General features: G+C 39.3%; 1 protein-coding gene across 1 annotated transcript in view; it reads right to left on the reverse strand.

The window, feature by feature from the left end:
* The window catches only part of CNTNAP2 (contactin associated protein 2), a 1,667,645-nt gene that overhangs the window by 872,629 nt on the left and 776,376 nt on the right, over nt 1–18,640 (reverse strand). The window contains exons 5-6 of the mRNA XM_084620442.1: nt 6,766–6,969; nt 3,395–3,579 (exon numbers count right to left, since the gene is read on the reverse strand). Coding sequence (XP_084476568.1) covers nt 3,395–3,579; nt 6,766–6,969 — 389 coding nt within the window. The remainder of the gene's footprint in view (nt 1–3,394; nt 3,580–6,765; nt 6,970–18,640) is intronic.

The raw sequence follows: 18,640 nt of genomic DNA on the forward strand, positions 1-18,640 counted from the left end.
GATTGGGGCCTATATTAGTAACATGTTTCTACTTGGCCTTCTTTGCCACAAGATAAGGTCAGCGGGTTAAACCAATCCCCTATTTCTATTCTTGAACACAAGCCTCCTAGATCAGCAGCATGCTGGTCACTTGGAATGAGATAATAGACTTTGGGGCACTTACAGTTCTTTTAGTTTTATTTATTGTATTTTACATTTTGTCGTTAAGGAAAGTGTATTTATTTTAATAATTTGTTAAAGCAGTCAGCATAATCTCTAAGTACTGAAAGATATTTTTAAAAATACTTGTGCAGGAATGTAAACACTCTAAGACCCAATAAATAAATAAATGCCTGAGAAAAGAGATGAGTCTAACAGCAGACACTGAAGTTTGGCAGACTTGGGATCTAGAAGATAATTGGGGGAACTGAGTTTCAAAATTAACAGAACTACAGAGCTTTGTAGAAAATTAGAGGGAATCTAAGAACTAAAAGCACTGATTAAAATAAATGCCATAAAATGTAGCAGAAAAGCTAAAGTTCATAGAATCATAGAAATGTAGGGCTGGAAGGGACCACAGCAGTTTATCGAATCCAGCCCACTGTGCTCAAATAAATCTAGATCATCTCTGACACGTGTTTGTCCTATCTGTTCTTAAAAATCTCCAGTGATGGAGATTCCATAACTTCCCTTGGAGCTTAACTACCTTTATAGTTAGAAAGTTCTTCCTAATATCTGACCTAAATCTCCCTTGCTGCAGATTAAGCCCATTACTTCTTGTCCTACCTTCAGTGTACATGGAGAACAATTTATCACAGTCCTGTTTATAACAGCCCTTAATGTATTTGAAGGCTATTATCGGGTCCCCTTTTCTTCTTTTCTCAAGACTAAATGTGCCCAGTTTTTTCAACTTTTCCTCATAGGTCAGGTTTTTGAAACCTTTTATCACTTTTTGCTGCTCTCCTCTGGACTCCCTCCAATTTCTTCACGTCTTTCCTAAAGTGTGGCATCCAGACCTGGACACAGTACTTCAGCTGAGGCCCCAGTGGCAAGTAAAGCAGGATACTTACCTCCCATGTCTTACATACAACACACCTATTAATACACCCCAAAATGATATTAGCCTTTTCACAATTGCTTCCCATTGTTGACTCATATTCAATTTGTTGTCCATTATAATTCCCAGAACCTTTTCACCAGTACTATCACCTCGCCACTTATTCTTCCATTTTGTAGCTGAGCATTTGATTTTTTTCTTCCTACGTGAAGGACTTTGCTCTTGTCTTTATTGAATTTCATCTTGTTGAATTCAGACAAATTCTCCAATTGTCAAGGTTGTTTTGATTTCTAATGCTTTCCTCCAAAGTGCTTGCACCCCGCACCCCAGTTTGGTGTCATCCTCAAATTTTACAAGCATACAATTTTACAAGTCATTACAAAAAGAAGTGAATTTTACCAGACCCGGGACTGACCCCACACAGAACTCCACAGGATACACCCTCACTGCTTGACAGTGAACCACTGATAACCACTTTTTGAGTACAGTCTTTCAACCACTCATACATCTGCCTTACAATAATTTTATCTAGACTGCATTTCCCTAGTATGCATATGAGAATGCCATGTGTGACTGTGTCAAAAGCCTTCCTAAAAACAAGACATATCACGTCTACTACTTCTCCCTTATCCACTGACAGTAACCCTGTCAAAGAAAAAAGGTAGGTGGATTTGGCATGATTTGTTTTTGATAAATCCATGCTGACTATTCCTTATAACCCAACTCTAGATGCTTATGTACTGATTGTTTAATGATTTGTTCCAGTATTTTTCCAGATATCGAAGTTAGGCTGAGTGGTCTGTAATTCTCCGGGTCTTCTTTGTTCTCCCTTTTAAAGATAGGTACTATATTTGTCCTGCTCCAGTCCTTTGGGATCTCACCTGCCCACATGAGTTCTCGAAGATAATGGTTAACCGTTCCGAGATGGTTTCAGCTAGTTCTTTACGTACCCTAGGAATTTTATCAGGTCCTGCCAACTTGAATATATCTAACTCATCTAAATATTCTTTAACCTGTTCTTTCCCTATTTTGGCTTTCTACCTCCCCCTCCTTGCTGTTCATATTAATTGTGTTGAGTGTCTGGTCACCATTAACCTTTGCAGTGAAGACAAACAAAATAGGCATTAATCCCCTCAGCCCTCTTGATGTCATCAGTTATTAATACCCCTTCCCAACTAAATAGAGGACATACAGTTTCTTTAGTCTTTCTCTTGTTTTTCATGTATTTATAACATCTCTTCCTACTGCCTTTTATCTCTCTTGCTAGGTGCAACTAATTTTGTGCCTCAGCCTTTCTGATTTTGTCCCTACATGCTTTTGTTATTCTTTCGTACTCCTTAGCCATTTGTCCTTGTTTCCTTTTTTTGCGGGATTTTTTTTTAATGTACAGGTCATTAAACAGCTCCTGGTGCTGACATATTGGACTCTTACTATTCTTTCTATCTTTCCTTTGCACCAGGATACTGTCTCCTTGATAAACTGCCAGGTCTCCTGAACCTTTTTATCTCTTAGATTTTCTTCCCATTGGAACTTACCTACCAGTTTCCTGAGTTTGTTAAAGTCTGCTTCTTTGAAATCCATCATCCTTATTCTGCTGCTCTTACTCATTCCTTTCCTTAGCATCATGCAATCTATCATTTCATGATCACTTTCACCCAAATTGCTTTCCACCTTCAGATTTGCAACTAATTCTTCTCTGTTGGTCCAGAATCAAGTTTAAAATGCTTGTCCTTCTGGTTACTTCCTCCACTTTCTGAAACAAAAAGTTGTCCCTGATGCATTCGAAGGACTTACTGGACATTTTGTGATTTGCCATATTACTTTCCCAACAGATGTCCGGGTAGTTAAATTCCACCATTACAACCAGATCTTGTGTTTTAGATATTTCTGTTATTTGTTCCAGAAATGCCTCATCCACCTCTGCTTCCTGATTTAGTGGCCTATAATAGACCCCCCACTACAACATCACCCTATTTTTCTCCTTTTATCTTTACTCAGAGACTTTCAACTGGTCTGTCTCTCCCCTCCTTTTGGGCCTCAGAACCAGTGCATGTATTCTTGATGTACAGCATAACATCTCCTCCCTTTTCCTCCTGCCTATGCTTCCCGACCAAGCTATACTCCTCTAAACCAACATTCCAGCCATGAGATTTATCCTACCAAATCTCTCTGGTGCAAATTAAGTCTTAATCTAGTTTATGTACTCATACTTCCAGTTCTTCCAGCTTATTCTCCATACATCTTGCATTGGTGTATGGACATCAAAGTTGTATCGCCTTTTTGTTTGTTGGTTCCCCATTTGGCTTTATTCTAAAGAGCTGATATGAAGGAGAACTAGCAACAGGTGTCACTGTGTACCTCATAGTCCAGGTCCAGGTAATCAAATTCCCCATTGGTTCTGAAATGTTGCATGTGCCTATCCAGTGTTAGATTGATGTTCCTCCCATGACGTTCTATGACAATGGAGTGCCAATGGTGGTCATCCAAGAGGCTGCCTGTCATCACGGATGTGTGACCATAAATTGAGCCATACTGGTTGCTACCTGAGACGGAGAGGATAGAAGAGCAGCAGATGATTAACTCACACTCAGTGTCATTTAGGAAACATATTCATCCTGCTGTATCATATTTCACATGAAACATGCTGCATAACCACTACCATTTTTGCTGTGAAGTCAAGATCGGTCCATTTGGGAGTTTTTGCCATTAATATATTTAGCTAGGTCATTTACCAAATACCTAATTTGTGAGGTATATAAGTAATTACTGATAACAGAAAATGTTTGATGGAGAATGATAGTAATATCCACTTTTAGTTAGTTATAAAATTGTTTTCAATCAGAGATTTTCTGTGTTTGAGCCCTAGAAAGTGTTTCGCTGTCACTTTCACTAGAGTATTTAGACTTTGGGCCAGTTTCCAAGCTTCAGTGGAACTATGCTGACTTAGATGAGGAGTTGGCCCTTGGGGTCTGATAAGAGAAAAGCTTTAGGCCATGTCTACACTTGGAAGGGTCTGCAGTTATACCCATACTGACATATTATAACAGCAAAGCACTCCTATTGTGAATATAACTTATACCAGAAAAACTGTGCTTTTTGCAGGTAAAGCTTATTCCAGCCCCAGAAGGGAAAGAAGCTATACTGGCAAAAGCACAGTTATATCTGAATCTAAAGCAGGCACTTCTGGTGGCACAGCTATGTTAGTTAGGGTTCACACAATCTTCCATGTTTTGAATGAAGCATAATCTAAATCTATTTGTGGAGCTGAAACTTTCTTGACATTAAACATCGCTGGAACTCAGACTTCGAGTCTTAGTAGATCTTTCCCTCCCCTATCTCCTCAGACTGTATAATCACACCCCAGACAAGCAAAGGTATGGAAGCTATTATATATTATTCAGGCTGGCTGAGCTGAGAAATATAACAAAACTGAAATGGGTTATAATTGCAGTGAAATTTGTTAAAAATAGATTAGTGCTACAGGAAGATGTGCTGTCCTCATCAGCATCTGCCTGTACTGTTGATCTTTAGAAAAAGGAGCAGAATAGAAAATGCTAGTGGAAATAATTAATATGCATTGTAAATAATACATGAATAGAATAATTTACTGTTCACATGACTGCAAGAGAAGCAGGCAAAAGTTACATGAAACCTCATTTTAAAAGGCATTTGTTTTAAGAAAAAATGAATCTAAAGCCACATACACACTTTCCTTCTCATATGAGCAAAACTATTTTATATAACTCAGCCTACAAACCAACCTGCTCAGAAGCCTGTAATACCTCTTGCAGAAGGAAAGAGGCAGGACTCGGTAGTAATAAATATATAGATAACTTCTTAATGAGGCAACTGGCTACAGACAGAGCCTGTATCTGACTCTGACACTCTAGTGCTCAGATTTTATGAACACAGCCTACACTTCTTAGTCTCATCATCTAAGGTCTCCTTAAATCCTGCCACAGAATTAGCTATATGATGGATTATTCACTGAATACAAAATGAAAACCAACCTACTAATTTCCCAATCTCAAAGCTAACAAAAAGGGTGGGCCCATATGAAAAGTAGCTCCCCAAAGTGGCCCAATAGTCTTCTCACATTGCTTAGAGTATAGGATCTAGCAACACTGGCATCAGGTTACTGAGATCGGTAAAAAGAAAAGGAGGACTTGTGGCACCTTAGAGGCTAACAAATTTATTTGAGAATAAGCTTTTGTGAGCTACAGCTCACTTCATTGGATGTATTCAGTGGAAAATACAGTGGGGAGATTTATATACACAGAGAACATGAAACAATGGGTGTTACCATACACACTGTAAGCAGAGTGATCAGGTAAGGTGAGCTATTACCAGCAGGAGAGCCGGAGGGGTGGGTGGGATGGACGTTCAGACCTTTTGTAGTGGTAATCAAGGTGGGCCATTTCCAGCAGTTGACAAGAAGATCTGAGGAACAGTGGGGCATGGGGGGAAATAAACATAGGGAACTAGTTTTACTTTGTATAATGACCCATCCACTCCCAGTCTTTATTCAAGCCTAAGTTAATTGTATCCCTCTGCCATGTACCTAAAAGTGGCAATTCTTCAACAAAAAAACTTCAGAAACAGACTCCAACGCGAGACTGCTGAATTGGAATTAATTTGCAGACTGGATACAATTAATTTAGGCTTGAATAAAGACTGGGAGTGGATGGGTCATTACACAAAGTAAAACTATTTCCCCATGTTTATTCCCTCCCCCCGCCTGCTGTTCCTCAGATGGTCTTGTCAACTGCTGGAAATGGCCCACCTCGATTATCACTACAAAAGGTTCCCTCTGCTCTCCTTCTGGTAATAGCTCACCTTACCTGACCACTCTCCTTACAGTGTGTATGGCAACACCCATTGTTTCACGTTCTCTGTGTATATAAATCTCCCCACTTATTTTCTACTGAATGCATCTGATGAAGTGAGCTGTAGCTCATGAAAGCTTATGCTCAAATAAATTTGTTAGTCTCTAAGGTGCCACAAGTCCTCCTTTTCTTTTTGCGGATACAGATTAACACGGCTGCTACTCTGAAACCTGAGATCGGTAAGTTTTCCCGCCCCTCCACACGCACATCTGAAGATCATATCAGACATTCAGGGTGAAATCCTGTTCTACCACTGACTTAAGTAGGGCCATGATTTCTCCTTAAGCATTTGCAGCCCGGAGCTGTCACTCTACCTCCTCTCTGGCTATACTTTCTCCAAGGCAGTATCTTGGACCTCAGCTTGGCATTCGCCCATGGCTTCTCAGTGAGGGCCCCTCACTGTTTTCTCTGCAGCTTCCCAAGTCTTCTTAAATTCACCTGGCCTTTCCCCCAGTACTGCTGATCAGCTCCCTCTCTCCCACAGCCATTTTGCTTCTACTGTAAATGAATCTCTGTAAAGCTAACCAGCACCATGTATGCCCTAAACCAAGAATAAGATTCTCTTGTCATTTTTGGGAACACTGCATTTCTAGGTGTCACTGTTTTTTGTTGTGTTTCTATTTGTGGTTTCATTTTCATATTTTTGACATTCTGCATCCATAGTAAGACATAATCTACACTCATTTAAAAATACTGTATACAGGAAAGGATTCAGCATTTTCACCAGATGATCTGATTATAAGGTGCTGCTTAAAACAACAAGCAAAAGAAGAAGGAAAAAAAGGAGAATGGTATTTGGATTTAAATTATGTACCTAAAATGATTTTTAAAGAATAAGCATACCTAGATTTAAATTAAGGACCAGCTTGGCTTTTTTCAGTTCCAGGGTGATATAGTCTCCTTGCTGCCCTTCACCATGGAAGATGACACCTTCACTTTCAGAGGTTTTAAATTTCAGAGTGATGACGTCTTTCAATGTTTTCATTTTCTTGTTCCTGAATCTGTACGGTAACACAGCATGGCCATCAAAATTGATAACATCGGCCCCTAAAGGGAAGATGTAAATAACATTGTTGCTTAGTGATTATATATTATTGTGGCCATTGGAAAAGCAAACATACCATTTACGGATTACATCTGAGCAGGATAAATGCATGAATGCGATATGAATTGTAAATATGTTTTCTCTAGGCTATAATTTAACGGAAGAATATATAATGCAACAACCAGGTAGGACATGTATTTAATGTTTATTTTTTCATTGGGATATCATAAATTAGACTCAAAGATGCACAATCTACAGGTTTTATTCAAATTCCCCTTCATCTCTCTTGAATATGGTAGTGCTCACAAATATTTGCCTAACCCAACCAAAGTTGAAAGCAAGAAAGAAGACTTTCCCAGTGGTTGTTAATAATCTATTTGATGCCTCTTAAAAATACACTAGAGATGCGTGTGTGTGAATTTTTATCAATGAAATACGACACTGCAAAACTTCCCTGGTAGTAATAAAATCAGATCAGATTCCTTGCAATGTTCATACATTTTAGGACTAACCCGGAATAGGATCAGGCCTAAAATTCATACTCCAGTGAAATTACCATATTTTTCTGTTTGTGAACTATCTGCAAATGGATATAGATTGTTATGAATTTGTTTATTAGCATTTGTTTGACAACTTACTTCTGTAAACTATTTTTAGCCTATGTTTTCTCATTAACTTTGCTATAATAATTCATGTATTTGCTATTCACGATTCACTATTTATATCATGTGATTGGTCACCTAACTCTTCCTAGATGCAACATGATGTTGCTCCCGAGTCACTAAATGGTTGGATGACCTAACATTTGTAAACTCTTTCAGTTTCTCCCTGAAATAGAATCTTGTTTTGTCATTAAATTAATTTCTCTCTCTTTGTGGTAAAAAAATGATTATTTTCCAAACTTTGCTGGCATGAATAATTCTGAATAGATATGAATGTGACCAGTTTGATTGAGAATTTGCAAAATATGTTCATGAATTTTTTTTTGTAAAATTTCCCCCAATTTTGATTAAAATATGCATCTACCTGCATTCCTTCAAATGCAGCAGTAAATAATCATACCTATATAACAAACATACAAGTCATTTTATGCTCCAGATGAAATCAGGATAGAAATTTCATCATCTGCAACATTGTGCAATAGCAGTTCTGGATTTCTCCTGCCTCTGTGGGTTGTTCTCATGGAATTGCTGGCAATAGCTTTAAAATACTCACTTGTTTTTAACCACAATGATTGAAGATAATTAAAACCTCAAATAATATTGCACCCATTCATCCCTCTAAACAAGTCTCCAGAAAACAAAAAACAAAAACTACTCACTGGGGGTGAGCGGGCTGGTAAAATTTTGAAAGGCTCCCTCAGAACATTTTGAATACATGTGCATAAATAAAAGTATGTATTACAACTTGAACTCATTAGGACTTTCATTTTCAAGTGCTTTCAGTGAAGCACTTAAGCAACGCTTATGTCCATTCTTATTCAACACGGAACTTAAGCACCACTTTAAGTGATTTGCTGAACTGGGGCTTTAATTATTATCAGGGAGCCAATTATACATGCTACATTCATAAGGTGGCCTATTCACAGTCTAGAAGTTCCAGATGCAGCTTTTGCAGTCAACCGCAGAGCTCTCTGAGTGTAACAGAAAAGCAAGCAGTGTGACGTTCAGTACATTTTTACTGAAAGCTGAACAGTCAGTGCTACAAGTAATGTGCATCTTCTTGCTTAGTGACAGATTAACAAACCATTCCGTCTCTGTTAACTAACATGTTCTTCACCAATTAGGATTAAGCCTTGCTGTCACGTTGATTAAATATATATTGATACACCATTTAAGCATCCAGTATACTAAGTGTCCAAAGGTGAAGAGAAACATACAGTACTTCCATCACATAGTGTTTTCCCCCAAATAATTAAAGTAACACTTGTGTAGAATTTCCAGTGCATTCAGTGCACTGATTCTAAGATTCTTTACATGATGGGTGAAGTCTGTGACACCTATTTTGTGTTGTATTATCCATTTGCTTTTGGGACATCTTTATTAAGTTTGTAATACATAATACAAATTGGTTTCAGAGTAACAGCCGTGTTAGTCTGTATTCACAAAAAGTAAAGGAGTACTTGTGGCACCTTAGAGACTAACCAATTTATTTGAGCATAAGCTTTCGTGAGCTACAGCTCACTTCATCCGATGCATACTGTGGAAAGTGTAGAAGATCTTTTTATATACACACAAAGCATGAAAAAATACCTCCTCCCACCCCACTCTCCTGCTGGCAATAGTTTATCTAAAGTGATCTCTCTCCTTACAATGTGTATGATAATCAAGTTGGGCCATTTCCAGCACAAATCCAGGTTTTCTCAAAACCCCCCCCCCACACACACACAGGAGAGTGGGTTTGTGTGGGGGGGGGGGTGAGAAAACCTGGATTTGTGCTGGAAATGGCCCAACTTGATTATCACACACATTGTAAGGAGAGTGATCACTTTAGATAAGATATTACCAGCAGGAGAGTGGGGTGGGAGGAGGTATTTTTTCATGCTTTGTGTGTATATAAAAAGATCTTCTACACTTTCCACAGTATGCATCCGATGAAGTGAGCTGCAGCTCACGAAAGCTTATGCTCAAATAAATTGGTTAGTCTCTAAGGTGCCACAAGTACTCCTTTTCTTTTTGCGAATACAAATTGGATCATCATCAGACTCCCAGATGGCATAAATGGCTGTAAATTCTGGAGCTTGACATCTAGATCAAGAGATGGTCTTATATATTTCCAGCTTTCTTGTTAATGGGTAGAAATTATGATAATAATTGCTAAGGGTAGAAGGAAGCGGTGGTTCAGTATTTTCATATTAATGGTGATTAAAAAAATTCCAGCTTTGAATACAATATAGAAAGCTAAAAAAAAAGAAAAAAAGAAAAAAAAAGAAAGCTACAATATAGAAAGCTAAAGAAATCACAATATAGAAAGCTAAACAGGTTTTGTCACTCTACCTTAAAAATTATGCACATATTTTAAGTCTGTGTGCTGTAAAGAAAACCAACATAATAAAGTGATAGTTGTTTGCAGACCAGCAGCTGATAAGTTTATTTCAGAGGCTATTTGAGATCAAAATGTAATGCAATCTACCTCAAGCACCTTTGCTATAGGCTCAATTCAATGTCAACTGATGTCAATGGAAAGACTGTAACTGATGCCAGTGGATACCTGACTGGGCCGTATATTAGCTGGAAACTAACCATAGTTACCCTGCGGCTTGAAACAATGCTTAAACCACATCCAGCCATGCTACACATTCCCATACATTCTACGCAGTCTGGCCAGAGACTGCAGAGTACTCCACATATTTGAGCAGAATCTTTATATCTGTTCCTCTCCCCCATACAGAAGAAAAAGGAGTTGGAATATATAGATTCTGCAGAGAAGCCTCCTTATGCCTTAGCCAGCTCCCCCCTTTCCATCCTCCCTCTCAGCTCAGTTGTCAAATAAAGTGACATTAAGTGTCAAGGGGAACCCACAGTGCATTTCCTTATTCCATTGAGTCCTATATCAGTGTTTCTCAACTGGGGGTCTGTGACCCACTGAGGGGCTGTGAGCCATTTCAGGGCATCTGCCAAGCTGGGCCACTGGGAGCCCTAGAGCCTGGCAGCTGAAGGTTGGAGTCCTGAACCCCGTCACCCTGCAGGGCAGAAGCCGGAGCCATCCACTCTGGGCTAAAGCCCGATCTCCAGCACCCCCATCCCCGGGGCTGAAGCCTCGAGCTCAGGCACCCTGAGCCCTGGCAGAAGCCACCCCATGGGGCTGAAGCACGAGCCCCAAGCACTGGCAGAAGCTGCCCTGAGCCCCAGTGCCCCCAGCCCTGGCAGAAGCTGCCCTATGGGACAGTGTGGCAGTCACAAGCCCCAATGTCCCCAGCTCCAAGCTGCCATCCCCCACCCAAGTGACAGAATCCCCACACCCCCTGCCCTGTGGGGCAAAACCCATATGGGTTTCTCTTGAATACAAAATGCACAAAGTTTCAAACAAAATGGGGGACGAGTACATTGTACAAATGTCCACTGTACGAGGAAGGTTGATACCCTAACCTGTTTTTTGATTGTGCCTAAAAGAGGGTTGAAATAAGGATGCTCAGATCCAGAAATTGAATTTCCCAGAAGTTCAGTGGCCATTTGATTTGGTGTTCCAGTTCAGTCCAGTATTGAAATAGGCCAACACTCATTAAATTTGGACATGGGCTCTGTTCTGAAGACTTTTAACAAAATGATTAAGTTTGACCCTCTCTTTGCTTGTCATCTCAGTCACACTTTGAAAGCTTTTAATAATTAAATAAAAAAATTGATGCTTAAATCATCGTTCATCGCGATCAGGTTTCACAGCTCAGTGGTCAAAAATGAATGCTGTCCTTACCCTTCAGCTTCTGCCTGAGTTACTCCAAAAATTTAACAGTCCACTTTATGGGGCATATATCAACATCAAAAAGGCTTTTGATTTGATTGATAGCTAAGCACTTTGGCTCACACTGTAAGGAGCTGATGTTCCAGATGTTCTGATAAAACTGGTGCATGATTTTCAAACTGCTACTAGAGCGAGAGCGTGCTTTGGTTCCTGGCTTTTGCCACATTTCTACACAAACTCAGGTATGCGGCAGGGACACATTCTCACCCTGGCACTATTCTGTTGAGCTATTGACTGTATATTAGGATTTGCCACCCCACACATCAGAATCAAGTTTGGTCAAGTGTTCTCTGACCAAGACTGTGACAACGATGCTATCTTGCATGTGGAGAAGCCATAGAATTTCAACTCCACTCTCCAAGCTCTTCAAGATGGTGGCCACACTGTGGGATTGAATGTTTCATGGCAGAAGCCCAAGGTTTGAATGTTTCATGCCAGAAGCCCAAGCCCAGAACCTCAGAGCTGGGCCAACAGAAACTCTAATACAGGTAGGGCAGAGTATTGTGAGAGCAGTGATGAGTTCATCTACTTCTGCTGCAAGCAGACTTTCAATGGTCACAGCAAACTGGATGTTTTGATGAATAGGTCTCACTGTGTCCTGCATGAAGTCAATGTCTTGCTTATGGATGCAAAAAAGTCTTTGTGCTAAGATAAAGTTTAGAATCTATCAAACCCATGTTCAACCTGAATTGCAATACAGGTTAGAAACCTGCCCTCTCTTATAGGCAAGCTTAAAGAAGATAGAGACATTCCATATGCACGGTCAGAGCCAAATCCTGAGCATACAGTTGTTTGAATTTGTGCAATGTCATGATCTCACAGAGATCTGGCCTTCCTTCAATCACTCATTGTATTCAAAAGCAGTGTTGCACAATCTCTGGCCATATTGCCAGGAGTGACAAAAACATCCCAGCACAACATGCACTCAAACTCTCCATCAATGCACAAAGGAGTGTATGTCCTGATCCTACTTGGTGCCACCCGTAGGGATCACAGAATTGAGCCATATCTGGAAACTTCACTACATGATGCCTGGGGCAACGCCACCAACCATGATCACTCTGACTAGTGCAACAGTCCTCAGTAGACTATGAGTTTTTGAGGATAATACTTACATCTGACTGCAGTACAGCCACCTATGAAATAAGGCTAGTGTACACCAGCCGAGAATGCACTAACATTTATTACAAACATCGGTCTTCCTTTATAAAACATGCCTTGCAATACAATTCATTTTAATTAAGGCTGTCAAGTGATTAAAAAATTAATTGCGATTAATGGTGCGATTAATCACACTGTTAATAATAGAATACCATTTATTTAAATAGTTTTGGATGTTTTCTACATTTTGAAATATATTGATTTCAATTACAACACATAATACAAAGTGCTCAATTTATATTTATTTTGTATTACAAGTATTTGCACTGTAAAAAAACAAGAGAGATAGTATTTTTCATTTCACCTAATACTAATACAACTGCTGTAGTGCAATCTCTTTATCATGAAATTTGAACTTACAAATATAGAATTATGTACAAAAAACCCTGCATTCAAAAATAAAACAATGTAAAATTTTAGACCCTGCAAGTCCACTCAGTCCTACTTCTTGTTCAGGCAATCGCTCAGACAAACAAGTTTGTTTACATTTGCATGAAATAATGCTACCTGCTTCTTGTTTGCAATGTCACCTGAAAGTGAGAATGGATATTCGCACGGCACTGTTGTACCCGGCGTAGCAAGATATTTACATGCCAGATATGCTAAACATTCGTATGTCCCTTCAAGCTTCAACCACCATTCCAGAAGACATGCGTCCATGCTGAGATGGGTTCTGCTCAATAACAATCCAAAGCCATGCGGACGGATGCATGTTCATTTTCATTATCTGAGTCAGATGCCACCAGCAGAAGATTGATTTTCTTTTTTGGTGGTTCGGGGTCTGTAGTTTCTTCCCTGGAGTGTTGCTCTTTTAAGACTTCTGAAAGCATGCTCTACACCTTGTCCCTCTCAGATTTTGGAAGGCACTTCAGATTCTTAAACCTTGAGTCGAGTGCTGTGGGTATCTTTAGAAATCTCACATTGGTATCTTCTTTGCGTTTTGTCAAATCTGCAGTGAAAGTGTTCTTAGAATGAACAACACTTGCTGGGTCATCATCCGAGACTACTATAATATGAAATATATGGCAGAATGCGGGTAAAACAGAGCAGGGACATACAATTCTCCCACAACGAGTTCAGTCACAAATTTAATTAATGCATTATTTTTTTAACGAGCATCATCAGCATGGAAGCATGTCCTCTGGAATGGTGGCCGAAGCACGAAGGGGCATCCAAATGTGTAGCATATTTGGCACATAAATACCTCGCAATGCCAGCTACAAAAGTGCCATGCAAATGTCTGTTCTCACTTTCTGGTGACATTGTAAATAAAAAGAGGGTAGCATTATCACTTGTACATGTAAACAAACTTATTTGTCTTAGTGATTAGCTGAAAAAGAAGTAGGACTGAGTGGACTTGTAGGCTCTAAAGTTTTACATTTTTATGTTTCTGAGTGCAGTAATTTAACAAAAAATCTACATTTGTAAGTTGTACTTTCACGACAAAGAGATGGCACTACATTATTTGTATGAGGTGAACTGAAAAATACCATTTATTTTATCTTTTTACAGTGCAAATATTTGTAATAAAAAATAACATACACTGATTTCAGTTACAACACAGAATATATATGAAAATGTAGACAAAAATCCAAAATATTTAATACATTTCAATTGGTATTTTATTGTTTAACAGTGTGATTAAAACTGCGATTAATCACGATTAATTTTTTTAATCATGATTAATAGTTTTGAGTTAATCACGTGAGTTAACTGCGATTAATTGACAGCCCTAATTGTAATACATATTCATTGATTTCTAAATTCATCCAAAACTATCATCCTGGTCTTGTTCTTATAAATTATAAATTCTGAAGTATGGATTAGTTCATGAATAAATGTAAAGTCCGAATTAGCCAGTTGCAATGTTAGGAACCCACTGGAATTCAAACAAGAGATAGCAGGGGGAATACTTTGCAATTTGTACATAAAATGTAGACTATTATGGCACCCTTGAAAATCTTCAGTCAGCAAAGAAGTAAATAGAAACAGGTCATCATGTCAGATTGGCTACAGAGCTCCCTATAACAACTCTTGCTTGTATTTAAAACAATAAATTGCCAGCAGACCCAAGTGCTTGTTTCTAAGTAGAGTTATATCTACAATTTTCTTGAGAATTACACATCTAATAAGCAATTTTGGAAAACCATCATGAAATCTATTTGTAGAAAATCCATGTGGAAGCCACATTTATTCAGTTCTGAAAATCCAAGAGAGAAACAATTTAGATTTTCACATCCAACATGCTTCTTTTTGCTCTACTGAGAATGGCTCCGTTCATTTTAACCACTCAGCCTGTATTAAATGTAGTCTCATCCACAGAAAATATTAACCATGTGTAACAGTCTTGAGTAAATGTCACGTACATTGAATGGCAAAAAATATAAAAATAAAAATCAGGGCCATTATAACTTGAAAGACATTCATTTCTAATATACTATAAAGAATGTTCTTTAAACAATGCCATGAAATCTCCTGCATGGATCTTTGGTAGATCTGTTTCTTGCTGTTATAGAACTCTACATGAGCTGTATTCTTTTATCCTTGAGGCTTGTGTGTACCTCCCATTAATGTCTGCAGCAGTTACATTTAAGCATCAAGGATCTGATTCATTATCAGTTGAAGGCAATGGGAATCCTTCCATTGACTTCAAGGAGCTTTTTGGATTAAACCCTAGATCTCACCCAATTTACAAAGAATTGAAACTAAGTAAAATTTTTCAACAAAATATTGAAAACAATAAGTTGTTATTATATCTATGATGTAGGAAAATATCCCTACGTCTTTACTAGAAACAGTGTAGTGCTTCTGTGCAGACATTCACTACAGTGACAGGAACAGTTCTCCTGTCACTGTACTTTATCCACCTCTCCAAGAGGAGGTAGCTAGGTCCTCAGAAAAATTCTTCCATCAATACAGTGGTGTCACATCGGGGGTTGGATCATTTTAACTATGTCACACAGGAGTGAGAGATTTTTCACACCCCTGAGCAATATGGCTGGGTCGACCTAACTTTTTAGTGTAGACCTGGCCTAAGTTTGACACAAGGTACTATAGCATCTATAGAAACCAGACAGCAAGCACTGTGTTGTTCAGAGCTTAAATGTCTGAGCTGCCCCACCCACCCAACTCCTCCCCAAAACCTCGTTTGAAATAATTATGAAACATTAATCAGGAAAAAGCAACTTACTAGAAAAATATCTTGTATCATGAATAGCGTACATTAAAAATATTATGTTAACCTTTTGAATATCTTATGACATAGCGTCCATAAAGAGACAGGTATCCTTGTATACATGTACAGATCCTGCAACTACTTAGTTTATCTTTATTTATATGAGTAGATTCATTGATCACTCGCAATAGTAAAATTAAGTTGTGTGCAAGTGTCTGCAGGACCTGGCCCCTCATTATCATATGTCTTGCAAAATCATTCAATAACAATAAAACACAGTAGTAATTTTCTGCTTAGTAGTATTCTCTTCAGCAGTGCTATGCTGGGAGGACCCACATGGGCTTGGATAATTCAGTGCCCTGCAGATTACACAGTAATTCTGTTTAAGAGCTCCAGTATGTAGAATTTGGTAATGATCTGTGTTCCTTATGTGGTGACAGTTGACTATTTAATGTTAGGATAATTACCATGACATGGTAGGGTATTTAGACATTACTACCATATAATTTCTATAATTACAATGTAAATATATGATTCTTTCTGTCCTCGGTCACTGAAGTACTGACCCTGGCATCACAGAGATCTTCTTAATCCACCAGGCTACAGAGCATGTGGGCCTCCACTGTGGTCAATGAAGTCTGACTGCTCTCAGAAACTACTGTTGTAATATTAAACAAGGATACTAATTTTCATGAATCTTAAATTAAGAAAATTACAGTTCTGAAGCCTTAAAATGACACTTTTCCTGTATTAGATTTCCTGCATGGAGTACTCTATTAAATAACATTGTGTGCTTCTTTAAAAAAATATTCCCACTTTCCGCCAGATAGGTAGAGTTTTTAGCCTTTATACCATTGTAAGTCAATGGAACCACCTCAAGCTTCAGCCACCTATTCCTCTAGCTAATAGTTCCACCATATTCAAATTCCTCCCAAAAGAGAAGTCATGAAGCCTACCAGAGGTGAAGGGGAGGAGAGCTAACATACATGAACCGCATCCTTAGCCTCTGAGACACACATTGTGCATTTATCAATTGTGCATTTTATTACCATTCTCTTTGTCCTGCCTGCCCAAAAGCTGTCTGTTTATGACACTCACTTGTTGCGTCTTCCTGAGTTTAGGGTAGATACCACATTCTTGTGAGACACAAAGAACTATCTTTGATGTTCAAAATAATTAATTAATTAAGAATAATAAACCAGCGTTAAAGCCTCAGAACTTCAAATAGCAACTTCTTTAGTTTTTTCATGGGAGGGAACCAAATTTACAGATAAAAATCTCTAAGACTTCCAAGCTTCCATTTATAAAACAAAACCGAAAAACTGAAATCTGTAGTTTAAATATAATTGCTTAGCTACTATGGTGACAGGCATGAAAGAAAAATCTAAGAATGATATATTAGATGCATAGAAGAAACACTGATGGCAATAAAGTGGAGGAGCGATGAGACATATTTTTGGAAAGAAGTGTACATCCTGACACAAACAAAACCACAATTACTCATTATCACTTTAAAATATGGGCCTAGATTTTCAAAATGACTAGCAATTTTTGGGGGGCCCAACTTGATACGTTTTGGAGAAGACACTACACTGGGACTGATACACAGCCAACATGACAGCATGTTGACAGTGTATGTCTGCACTACGAGCTCATGTAGATATATTCGCATTAGCTCTCATCTGAGCTAGCGTGCTAAAAATAGGAGTGTAGCTGTGGTAAAATGGGCACCTATAGCGGCAACCTGGGGTAGTTTTCCCGAGTGTGGACACACGGGGTTCAGATAGGTTTGTATTGCTGCTGCTGGCACCTGGGCTACTAAGGCTATGCTATTTTTAGCACGCTAGCTCAGAGTGTGAGTATGTCTACACGAGCTGGGAATCACACCCTAGCTCAAAGTGTAGATCAGGGGTTCTCAAGCTTCATTGCACCGTGACACCCTTCTGATAACAAAAATAACTACACAACCCCATGACGGGGGAGCAAAGTCTGAGTCCACCCGAGCCCCACTGCGGGGGGAGGGGCAATACCCAAGCTCCACCTCCCGGAGCCAAAGCTCAAGCTCTACTGCCCCGAGCTGGTGGGCTCAAGCCCAAGGGCTTCAGCCCCAGGCAGGTGGCCTGTAACCTGAGCTCTGCTACACAGGGCTGAAGCCCTTGGGCTTCGACTTCAGCCTCAGGTGGTGAGGCTTGAGCTTTGGCTCCGGGTGGTGAGGCTTGGGCTTAGGCCCCAGGCCCCAGCAAGTCTAACACCAGTCCTGGCGACCCCATTAAAACGGGGTTGCGATCCACTTTGGGTTCCCGACCTACACTTTGAGAACCGCTAGTGTAGTGCATGTACGGCCTTTGGGTCAACTTCACCTAATAGTTGCAGTGCATCTCTTCACCTCATGGCAGTGGGGAAAAAATGAGTAAATTCAGTCTCAGTGCAGCAGTCAAAAGAATCTTTTTTTGTATTTTTTTCACAATGAGACAGAAAAGTAGAGTCAAAGCGTTTGAACACTGCCTGCAGGCCTAAGATAAACTCGGAAAACAGTCAGCATGATTGCACTGTAATTAACAGCAGTAGAGCAGTGATGATCCTATGTTCTCTGAGAGCAAGGTGTCTGACATGCAGAAGAGAAGCTGCCACCACACACACACACATTTATGTATACCCCTTTATGTTGAGGAAGTGTGAGGTGAAGGAAAATCAGTTTTGCTGAGCTTCTGCTACCTTGCTCAGCTTCCTCAGTTTGAATATGGTCATATTTGCTTTTGAATCCAAAACAAAGTGATTTAAATGGTTGAAGAAAAAACATTACATTTGCTATGTGTGTGTGTTACTTTCTTTTCTCCCTCTCCCGCCACCCCCAACACACACTGTATCCAGGTATAATT

The sequence above is a fragment of the Lepidochelys olivacea genome (genome assembly GCF_965140295.1).
Source record: "Lepidochelys olivacea isolate rLepOli2 genome assembly, chromosome: 2".
Classification (NCBI taxonomy): domain Eukaryota; kingdom Metazoa; phylum Chordata; order Testudines; family Cheloniidae; genus Lepidochelys; species Lepidochelys olivacea.